This window comes from Eulemur rufifrons, chromosome 8 (genome assembly GCF_041146395.1).
Source record: "Eulemur rufifrons isolate Redbay chromosome 8, OSU_ERuf_1, whole genome shotgun sequence".
Classification (NCBI taxonomy): Eukaryota; Metazoa; Chordata; class Mammalia; order Primates; family Lemuridae; genus Eulemur; species Eulemur rufifrons.
In genome coordinates, this window is record NC_090990.1 from 89,949,988 (window position 1) to 89,959,899 (window position 9,912).

The 9,912-nt window shown below is 53.2% G+C and overlaps 1 protein-coding gene across 1 annotated transcript; it reads left to right on the forward strand.

Annotated features, from left to right (window-relative positions):
- LOC138390730 (torsin-3A-like) lies at positions 1-9,883 on the forward strand. Its single transcript, XM_069480265.1, has 6 exons — positions 1-634; positions 1,115-1,228; positions 2,998-3,263; positions 5,363-5,541; positions 8,399-8,523; positions 8,996-9,883. The coding sequence occupies exons 1-6, from the start codon at positions 367-369 to the stop codon at positions 9,244-9,246; spliced, it is 1,203 nt and encodes a 400-aa protein (XP_069336366.1). The 5' UTR covers positions 1-366; the 3' UTR covers positions 9,247-9,883.
- Positions 9,884-9,912: the final 29 nt, after the last annotated feature.

Genomic DNA, 9,912 nt, shown 5'->3' on the forward strand with positions numbered 1-9,912 from the left:
CCGCAGCGTCGTCGGACACGTTGGCAGGAAGCTGACTTGCAGACGCGTGAGGTGCCACAAAGGGTGTCCTTATTTGGTAGCCTCAGAGGGGCCACCAGAGCTGCCCGAAAGTAACAGCGGAGTAACAGCGACAGTGGCCATTTCAAGACCTGGCTTCATCTTTGAAGCTACAGTCACGCCCCAGACTCAGAAGAGACAGCTTCGCGGAGGCCAGCGGCGTGGACGGGACCTGAGCCCGCCTCCGGACGCGCTCCCAGACTCCACCACAGTGCCGAGCCCCGCCCCGGTCACGTGCCTGGCGAGCTCGGCCGGCGGCCGGTCGCCACGGCAACGCTCGCCTCCGCGGCGCAGGAGGGCGCGGCGGCCATGCTTGCCCGGCGGCGGCGCCCACTCGGGCTCTGTTTCCTCCTACTGCTGCTGCCGCTCCCGGGCGCGCCTGGGCACCGCGGCGCGGGGAAGTCGTGGGAAGGGACCGACGAACCGGGCTCGGCCTGGGCCTGGCCCGGCTTCCAGGGCCTGCGGGAGCGGCTGCGGGCGGCCGGGGCCCTCTCCAAACGGTACTGGGCGCTCCTCAGCTGCCAGGTGTGGCCGGACGACTGCGAGGACGACTGGGAGGGAGCCGCGGGGCCCCCGGGTAAGACCCCGTCCCCGCGGGCGACCGCCCGGCCCTCCAGCGGCGCGGGGCTGTCAGGCCTGCGCTCCTACCCGGGGCCACCTCAGCAGCTAGCCTTTCCAGCCCCCAGCGCGCGGCTGGGCAGGGGCAGCCGGGGCGGGTCAGCAATAGGCCCGGCTGCCCTCCCCCCCACCGCTTCCCGACTCCTTGCAGACATACTGTGGCGTTATTCTAGGATGCTGCTCTTTCCCACCTCCTTGATGTCTTGAAGGAAATTCCGCTGTGGACACACCTGGTGACTGTCCCCCACCCTCAAGTGCCTTCTCCTCTGTCGCTTATGGAGGCAGTGCTTGACGACATGCCGTGGGCGGAGCGTGGGCTGGGAGTTGGGACTTGAGTTCTGGTCTGGCTCTGTCCCTAACAAACTGTGCAGCAGGGTTGTCACATCACTGTTGTGGAGCAGATGGTCTGGTCTCTGTCTCACAGCCCCTCCTTTTTCAGGCTGGAGCCTTCCCCTGTTGGGCCAGCAGTACCTGGATGTCCTGACCACATGGTACTGCAACTTTCGTGGCTGCTGCCACAGCCGGGATTGCAGGATCTCCAACAACTTCACAGGTTGGACCCCACAAGGTCAAAAGGGGCTGGGGAATCTGTGGGGACGGCAGGCCATTCGGGGGAAATGGCTAGAGTGCGAGGGACCTTTCATCATTCTGCCCAACCTCACACCAAGCAGCAACTGCCACAAAAAGATTGAAGTCTGTTCTGCAATTATTTGAGAATCTTCTTTGGGCAAGACTTGGAACTTTTAGGTTTTCCAGAAATAACACCCTCTAACAAAGGGAACAATGTGACACCAACATTAAATTAATGGTGCCATTAATTCTGCATTCTTCCCCCTAGGAACAGAAGCCAAAGCACCCCCATCCTGGTGTTTGAAGGAGCACCAAGATATTCGAACCAGGGTCGAGAAGCCCCTTTAGCCTCTAGTTGAATGGCTCAGCAGACTGAACTTGTTTCATGGATCTTGGGGATCCAATGGGAATGTCATGACCGTGTTACACCCAGCTAAGAGATGCAGGACAGGCTCCTAATTGTCACTGTCTGTCCCTCCTCTACACTGAGGTCTTCCACTGCTCATTTGACCGTGTTACACCCAGCTAAGAGATGTAGGACAGGCTCCTAATTGTCACTGTCTGTCCCTCCTCTACACTGAGGTCTTCCACTGCTCATTTGACCGTGTTACACCCAGCTAAGAGATGTAGGACAGGCTCCTAATTGTCACTGTCTGTCCCTCATCTACACTGAGGTCTTCCACTGCTCATTTGCCACCTACCCCCTCACCATGTCCTCTTGCCACCCCTGAGAGTGCGTCCCAAGGAGGAAAGAATAGCTCAAATCTGTTGAGTCCCTGCCATATAATAGGCCCTGTGCTAAGAGTTCTGCAGGGATTAATTCCTAATCCAACATCTACAACCCTTTAGGATCATCAGGCCCAGAGCACCTTTCTTTCTAAACAGAAACAGCAACCTCTCAGAAGGTAGTTGGAAGCATCTAGTGAGAGAACTGATCAGATATTGTAGAGGTTGTGATTAAAAGTGTCCCTTTCTAAACTTTAGCCAACAAACGTGTTTGTGATGCAACATGGGCTTCCTGGTTTATCTGGGGTCAGTGGGGATGCCTCCGTGGCTCCATTCCCTGAGAGAAGTCGGAGACTGGTCCTGGTTATAAACTAACTCATACTAACCACCTGGGGATTGAAAACCGCATGCTAGTTCGCTGTGCCTTCTGCCGCTGCATGTTCCTGCAGCTGCTTCAGCATATTGCAGTTGATTTGCATGTTGCCTCTCAGAGGGTGATCTTTAGCCCCAAGTACTGAAGCTGTTCTGATAAAGGACCACGCACCCCCGTCCCCAATCTCCAAATCCTGCAGCCTCATGGGTGACAGGAAATAAGGCCTAGCAGAGGGTTTTGCACACAGTAGCTGCTCTCAAGTGTTTGCTGAATGGAATTAGAAAGAACGAACTGAGGCTTCTCTATGAAGCTTTTAGAGAGCCCTGAAATGGGTGGGAGCGACCTAGGGTGCGGGGGAGTGGGGTTCCTCCTCCAGACAGGTCTGTGCCAGCTGTTCTGGGATAGCTTCAGGGTCTTTGGAAAGGGTGATTCCAATTTTCCGAGTCCAATCTTGATTTCTCAAACTCTTCAGAAAATAGTCCTTGAATTCGTTCTGCTATAAGTTCTGCCCTCTGGCTTCATGGTCTAAGGCCAAACAGGATGAATAACTGATCCCACCTCTGAGATACTCAGAGTTTTGGTTTCTGGGCTGTTGGCAGGGAATGTACCTGTGTGTCACAGTCTCACTGTGACTTCCTCTTTCCTGCCCCTAGGCTTGGAGTCAGACCTGAATGTGCGACTGCATGGTCAGCATTTGGTCCAGAAGCTGGTCCTAAGAACAGTGAGGGACTACTTAGAGCTGTCCCGGCCAGACAAGGCCCTGGCTCTGTCATTCCATGGCTGGTCTGGCACAGGCAAGAACTTCGTGGCACGGATGCTGGCGGAGAACCTGTATCGGGATGGGCTGAAGAGTGACTGTGTCAAGATGTTCATCGCCACATTCCACTTTCCTCACTCCAAGTATGTGGACCTGTACAAGGTGAGGCCAGGCAGTGCGGGGCAGCTCTCCCCACCAGGACTCGGGGGAGGCCTCTGTGCTGGGGGCGGGGGCAAGCGGCTGTTGCGACAGACACTGTCACAGACGGAGACACACTCCATGCACCCCTCACAGAGGAGGCCCTGAGCATCCAGAGGAAAGGCTGATGTTCCAGACACCATCCCCAGCTCTGCCTCCCTAACAGCCACACATGAGGCCAGGTGCTGGGCTCAAACAGAGCAGCCGCGTGATTTTCCTGTTAGAGAAGTAGCAAAACATCGCAGGAAACGTGGAACAGAGAAAAGCAAAAACTTTATTATAATCTCCCCACACAGACACAGTCTTGTTAGCTAATAACTGCTAGGTCTGGAGCCCAGAGAAAGACACATACGACGCCTCATGTATAGCAAAATACTGTTTATTTTGAGCATCTGGGTACAGATGGGTAGAGGCGAAAAAGCGTCTACGAGAGAAAAGGGGAGAGCCTTGGGTTTTATAGAGGGTTTCTCGGGGGGAGTGAGTAAGTGGCCAGAACAGCCGCTTGTGATTAATTCTTTTTCAAACCACCAGCTCCTAGGACCCCTGCCCCAGTGATATCCATCCTGCAGCTCTGGCGTCGTCCTCATCAGGAGAGAGAGGGAGGGGTAAACTTGTTCCTACAGGGGCAGGGGAAGGAGTGCTGGTTGGAGCTGGCTGCTAGATTTACAACATCTGGGGATTCTCCAGACTCCTGCTGCTGTTTTATAAGCCTAAGTTTTACATTAACTGTATTTCATCCTATACATACTTTTCAGGTTCCCACCTGGAACAAACCTAATACCAGCATTTTTAGTATACTTCCTTTGTTGTCAAACTTTCCCCCATGCTGTTTATGTCACTGTAATTATTATAATGGACAGAAAGTTGCACATCCTGCTTTTTAAAAAAAAATAGGTACTTCATGTCATAAGTGATTTTCCATGTCTTCCTATATCTGCTCATTATATACCAGCAAGCAGATGGACAGAAATTTCCTTTGCTGTTCCCCTATTTTGGGTTTCTTCCAATGCAGACACACGGTATTTAAAATTCTCCAGAAGATGACCAAACCCCCATTACAGCATGACAGAGATGACCACACCTCTTTGGCTTTCCAGTCTAGTATTTGGAGTGTGTTAACTTGGGAAGATTATACAAGCCTTTGAGGACAGAGTCTCCTGGCAGTTTCAGTATGGCCTTAGAGGGCAGGGGCGGGGGGAACTGTCCTGAAGCCCAGCTGTCTTAAAGTCAGGATGCCGGTCAGCTGGGCCTTCGCAGGAAGAACTGTCTGGCTCTGACGGTGGCAAAACTGCTGTGAATCTAAGCATCTCTACTGTGAAAAGTGACACATACACACTCTCACACTCACGCACTTGGGTGACTGGGAGCTGAAGTCAGAGTCCCTGGACAGGGAGTGTGGGCTCTGGGGTGAGAGTTGGCCCCAAGTAATATATTATTGCCCAGTTCTGATGAACACTGCAAATAACCATCTTTTTAATTGACAGACAGTTCAGTGTCTTTTCTGGGGGACTCAGCACAGCCCCCTGTGGGAGCCCATAAGTTGTGGGTTGGCTGGGCCCCAGACAGGCCCTCAACAGGCTTGCTCCCCTGAGATCTCAGCCCAGCCTCGGTGCCAATGGGCACTTTGTTCCTGGGAGTTCAGGCCAGGGGGCTGTGGCTGCCTCTGGGCACATGAGCCTCTCCTCTGCCCATCACCCCTAGATTAAAGCCCGACTCCTACCCTCTGGGGCGGATGAGTTGGCAGTTAGTTCCGAGATGGGACCTAGTCCTGGAGAGGAGAGAGCAGGCTGTAGCTCAGACCTTTTCCCAAGGCCAGAGGCCTTCTCCCTCCACCCAGGCTAGCTCTACCTCGTTTGGCTTTCAAACCTCAGAGTGCATGAGAAATCACCTGTGAAACTTGTTAGATGTAAGGGCCTAGCTCTGTCCCCAGAGGTTTGGATTTGGCAGTTCTGGCGGGATGGGGTGAAACTCAGCCACTAGCAATCTGCTGCAGAAGCCACGCCCTCAGGCTAGGGGTGGAACTGTGTCCACCAGTTCCCAACAGCTCCTTGTAACCCCTGCAGGAGCAGCTGCTGGGCCAGATGCAGGAGACGCAGCAGCTCTGCCCCCAGACCCTGTTCATCTTCGACGAGGCCGAGAAGCTGCACCCGGGGCTACTGGAGGTCCTCAGGCCATACTTGGAACGCCGGGCCCCTGAGGGCCACAGGGCCAAGTCCCCAAGAACCATCTTTCTTTTTCTCAGGTGAGATGAGGTCTGAGGAACAGCAGTTAGGAGGGCTGGATGAGGGGAGCGTATTAGTGGGCGGGGGAGGGTTTCCACGCTCTCCCAGGCTGCAGATGCTCTTCCTCAGGACAAACCAACACAAACTCTGGTAGAGAAAATGGAAGCCTAGCTGCTTGGGTGGAAGCAGGGTGGGAAGCCTAAGGTCTCCCTGCTCCTGCCTGATTCTACCCCCAAGGCACTTCTGGGGGACTCTGAGCCCCCGAGCACAGGCTGGCTAACTAACTCACAGGCCAGCCTGGAGCCAGAGCAGTGTCCCTCCTCTCGCCCTCCACCCTTAGGGCGTGGCTCTCTGTAGGATTGGGAGGCTCCCCTAGACTGCCCAGGGAGGGACCGCTCACACACTGAGAGACCCCCTTCGAAGGACATTCAGTTTGCCAGTCAGCCCATTAGTTGAAATCAAGTGCCAGCTATCGTTGGAAATTCCCAAGGAAGGCACGGTCTCCCACTAAGTCCAACACAGCCGGTTCTTCCTCCAGCCATAGATGGTCTGCTGCTTCTCTGATCATGAGAGGAAGTCAATGGCTTGAAATTCAGGGCATAACGTGTTGAGTGAAACACATTCTGAGTACCATAGTGAGATTGGCAGCACTACCACGGCAGACCCAGTCACTTCACCACACTGCTTTTTCTGTGCTTTTGTTTAAATGGTTTTGCAGGAATTGAACTTGTCCAACTCCATCTTTTAATGGAGGCTTCACCTGGGAGAGCCCTACATCGGTCAGCAGTCAGGCTGGGGCCCCTGTTGGTCCAACTTGAACGCTTCACAACAGCTTCTTGCAGACTCAGTGGAAGTCAATTTCTTCCCCCATTCAGCCAGCACTTGCTTGCTGGAGGGTTCCCCAGGCTGCAGAGCGCACACTGTGAGGATAGGGAAGTATGTGGTTGGGGAAGGGTTGCTGATTTTCATCCAAGCTTGGAGTGTGTGAAGGGGTGAGCTGTGGAAGGCAGATCTTGTTTCAATGTGGACCCGCAAAAAAGATGGCAGTCAGGTCTTGCCTCGGCTGATGCAGTTTTGGCCACTCCTGTGTGGCTTGGCAGGCCTTCCTGCAGCAGTGCGGAGTCGGGTGGCAGCCGCAGGAAGCAGAAGTGTTTTGTAAGCAGCTTTCCTAAGTGCACGTGTCAAAGGGAATCTGGCTGAGCAGCTGCCCTTGGCAAGGGGTGAGGACTGCTCTTGTCCTTGCAGGGCTTCTCCAGCTGGGGGCTCATGGCCACTGGTAGATTCTGGCTGTGAGGGACACACTGGCTCCTTCCCCTCCAGGAAGGAGCCATGGGACCACTTGGATAGACAACCTTGCGTTCTTGCCTTACCTGCTTGGCCTCTAGACTGTGGAGGGAGGCAGGGAGAGAACCCACTCAGCTCTTCCCCTGTACTGGGGGCCTCCAGCACACAGGATGCAGGCACATGCTAAACGAGCAAAGACGTGAGTTAGTGTATCTGTGAGTGTCGGGGGGACTTTCAGAGCTTGGTGAGCGAAAGAAAGGGAGATACTGGATCCCCAGCCCTAACGTGCCACCACCTTTCCCCTCTTTCCCCCTCCCTCCCTCATTCTGCTGGATCTGAGGACGAAGCAGGGGAGGGAGTACAGGAATGTGGAGGTGGGCAAGGCCTCAGTTTCTGAAGGAGCTGGCCGAGCCGTGAGGCCAGAGCCCAGGAAGGGAGATGAGTGCCAGGAGGTAGGGGAGAAGTTTGCACGGGCTGGCGAGGGCCAGAGGAGGAAGAGCTCCCAGCTGCAGGTCTCTACCACCTCCCTCCCTGCTCCTCTGTTGGTGGCTCTATGATTTCCTCTTCTCTCTTTATCTCTAACCCAGTCATCTTTCCTGTGCTTCGGAACCATAATTCCAGTTGCCTAATGATACTACAATCTCTAGACAGAGCACAGGCAAGCATAAAACCAAGCTTTCATCTCTGCCCTTCTCCTACCTTCCACCTGTGTTAAGGGGACAGCAAGCAGCCCAAGGCAAGCAAACACCTGTTCTCTTTGACCTCCTTTCCCTCAAGTCTCACACTCATCAATTACAGGGTCCTCTCAACTGTACCTCCAAAACTAATTCTTAAATCCTCCTTTCCATCCTTTCTCCATTACCACACCACCACTAAACACGGACTGTTGGCAAAAAGCTCTGTGACTAGCTTTCTGCAGCCATCCTGTGCCTCTTCAACCTCTGTAGCCCTGGAATGATCTTCTTAGGACATAAAGCTGATCAGGTCACCCCATACTTCCAAGCTCAGAACCCTCCCATGGTTCCCCATGGCCCATAAGCTAGAATCCATGTACATGGCAGACAAAGGCCTCCTCACCCGGCCTCGCCTGTGCTCCTGTAGCCCCTAAGCTGCTGAGCCCTGCAAGCCTCTGGTGCATCCGTGCCTGGCACACACCCCTCATGTCTGATGGTGACTACTCCGTCTGTGTCTGTTCAGAAGCCTCATCCTCCTCTGAAGCCTTCTCCCTAGACCTTACTCACTCCAACGTTAGCACTTGCCACTGCCTGGAATCACACACATGCCTGTCCCTCTGACAACACAGAAGTCAAGGGAGAGACCATGTCTTACCATCTCCATGCTCCTTGCACCTAGCACAGTCTCAGTAAGTGTTTTCCAAAGGGAGCAAGAGAAGGAGGTTGGGTGGCAAAGCAGGACAGTGTCTTTTCTGCACAGACCTTTGGGTTAACAAGATCTCCTGGGAGAGAGAAGGCCCAAGATCCTCAAGCTGCATCCTTCCAGGCACCGATGCATGGGCTTCAGTGGTCAAGCAGCCCATTCAGAAACTAAATATAAAAATAGAGAAATCTGTTAACAAGCTCTTATCTCTTTCAGTAACCTTAGGGGCAACATCGTCAGTGAGGTGGTTCTGAATTTGCTTAAGGCTGGATGGTCCCGGGAAGAAATTACAATGGAACACTTGGAACCTCACCTCCACGCTGAGCTTGTGGAGTCCACAGGTAAGTAACATTTCCAGCCACACAGAAAATAAGCCTCTGGTGAGAGCCGTATTTGTATTTTTATGTTGGGTTTGTGTTTGCTTTGAAAGAGAATTGTTCGCACTGGCCCTGGAAGCGCAGGCAGTGGTCTCCGAAGCCCGCAGAGACTGTGAGAACCTCGATGGTTCAGCCTCCAGCCGGAGGTCTGACTGCTCTAGCTTCTGCTTTCCGTCATCGAACCAAACTGTGAACCTGGCAGTCAGGCTCCCAATCGCCCTGCTCTACCTGTGGCTATTTCCATAGTTAACCCTGGCTCTCCTTACCTAAAGGACACATAGCTGTAGAGACACATGCTGCAGATAGCCCTCATGGAGTTGTTGGCATATGAGATCAAGATCTAACCTTGCCCAGGCCTTAGGCCTGGGGACACCTTAAAACTCCAGCTGGGTTCAGCACCAGGTCAGACTCCATGTAACTTTGCTCTTGATTTCAGACAGTGGCTTTGGCCACAGCTGTCTTGTGAAGGACAACCTGATTGACTACTTTGTCCCCTTCCTGCCGCTGGAGTACCGTCATGTGAGGCTGTGTGTACGTGATGCTTTCCTGAGCCAGGAGCTGCAGTACACTGAAGAGGCACTGGATGAAATCGCCAGGATGATGGTGTATGTCCCCAGGGAGGAACAACTCTTCTCTTCTCAGGGCTGCAAATCTATTTCCCAGAGAATTACCTACTTCCTGCCATGAAGGCTAGATAAAGACTTCTTGGAGCTACTTTCTTACACTAATGGGACCCGGGGACCTGTGAGAGCACTGCTTGGGACTGTAAGGTGTGGGAGGGGCAGACTGGCATCCAGCGATTACCAGCATACAACTGGTGTGTAAAAGGAAGTCCTTATGTTAGAAGCAGAGCCAATTCTTAAGCTCACTTGGTGCCTTAAAGACACACATTACAAAATGGCTAGATGGTTGGAAAAAGCCTTGTGGGAGATCAACAAACCCCAGGGGCTCACTACAACTCTGCAGATGGTCTCTTTTGCACCTCAGCTCCTCCTTGCAGATGCCTGGACTTGGGCTTCAGAGGCTGCAGGATTCTTGGGTTACAGAGCAGGGAAGAATGCAATTCTGTGACCTAGGAGTACAGAGTATACCTCAGGTTTGCAAGCTGGGTGGGCTGGCTTTTAAGTGGTTGCTCCCGGAGGAAAGTTGAGCAGCTTCTGTTGTGAGCAGATCAACAAAGCCTCAGGCTGAAGGGAAAAGTGCACAGAGGAAGATATTTTTAACATCAGGTCAGTGTTGGCTAAGACTTACTCTGCTCTACAGATTGAAAAAGATTTTTTAGAATTTGGGGTCTTGACATGACTATGTCATATATAAAGATTAAAATTTTGTATTTTTCTAGAGTCCTTGGCC

Bases quoted from the DNA above. Each gene is read 5' to 3' on its own strand.
- LOC138390730 (XM_069480265.1), top strand. From the start codon at position 367: ATGCTTGCCCGGCGGCGGCGCCCACTCGGGCTCTGTTTCCTCCTACTG. The intron at 635-1,114 runs GTAAGACCCCGT...CTCCTTTTTCAG, and splicing joins GGGAGCCGCGGGGCCCCCGG to GCTGGAGCCTTCCCCTGTTG. The intron at 3,264-5,362 runs GTGAGGCCAGGC...TAACCCCTGCAG, and splicing joins AGTATGTGGACCTGTACAAG to GAGCAGCTGCTGGGCCAGAT.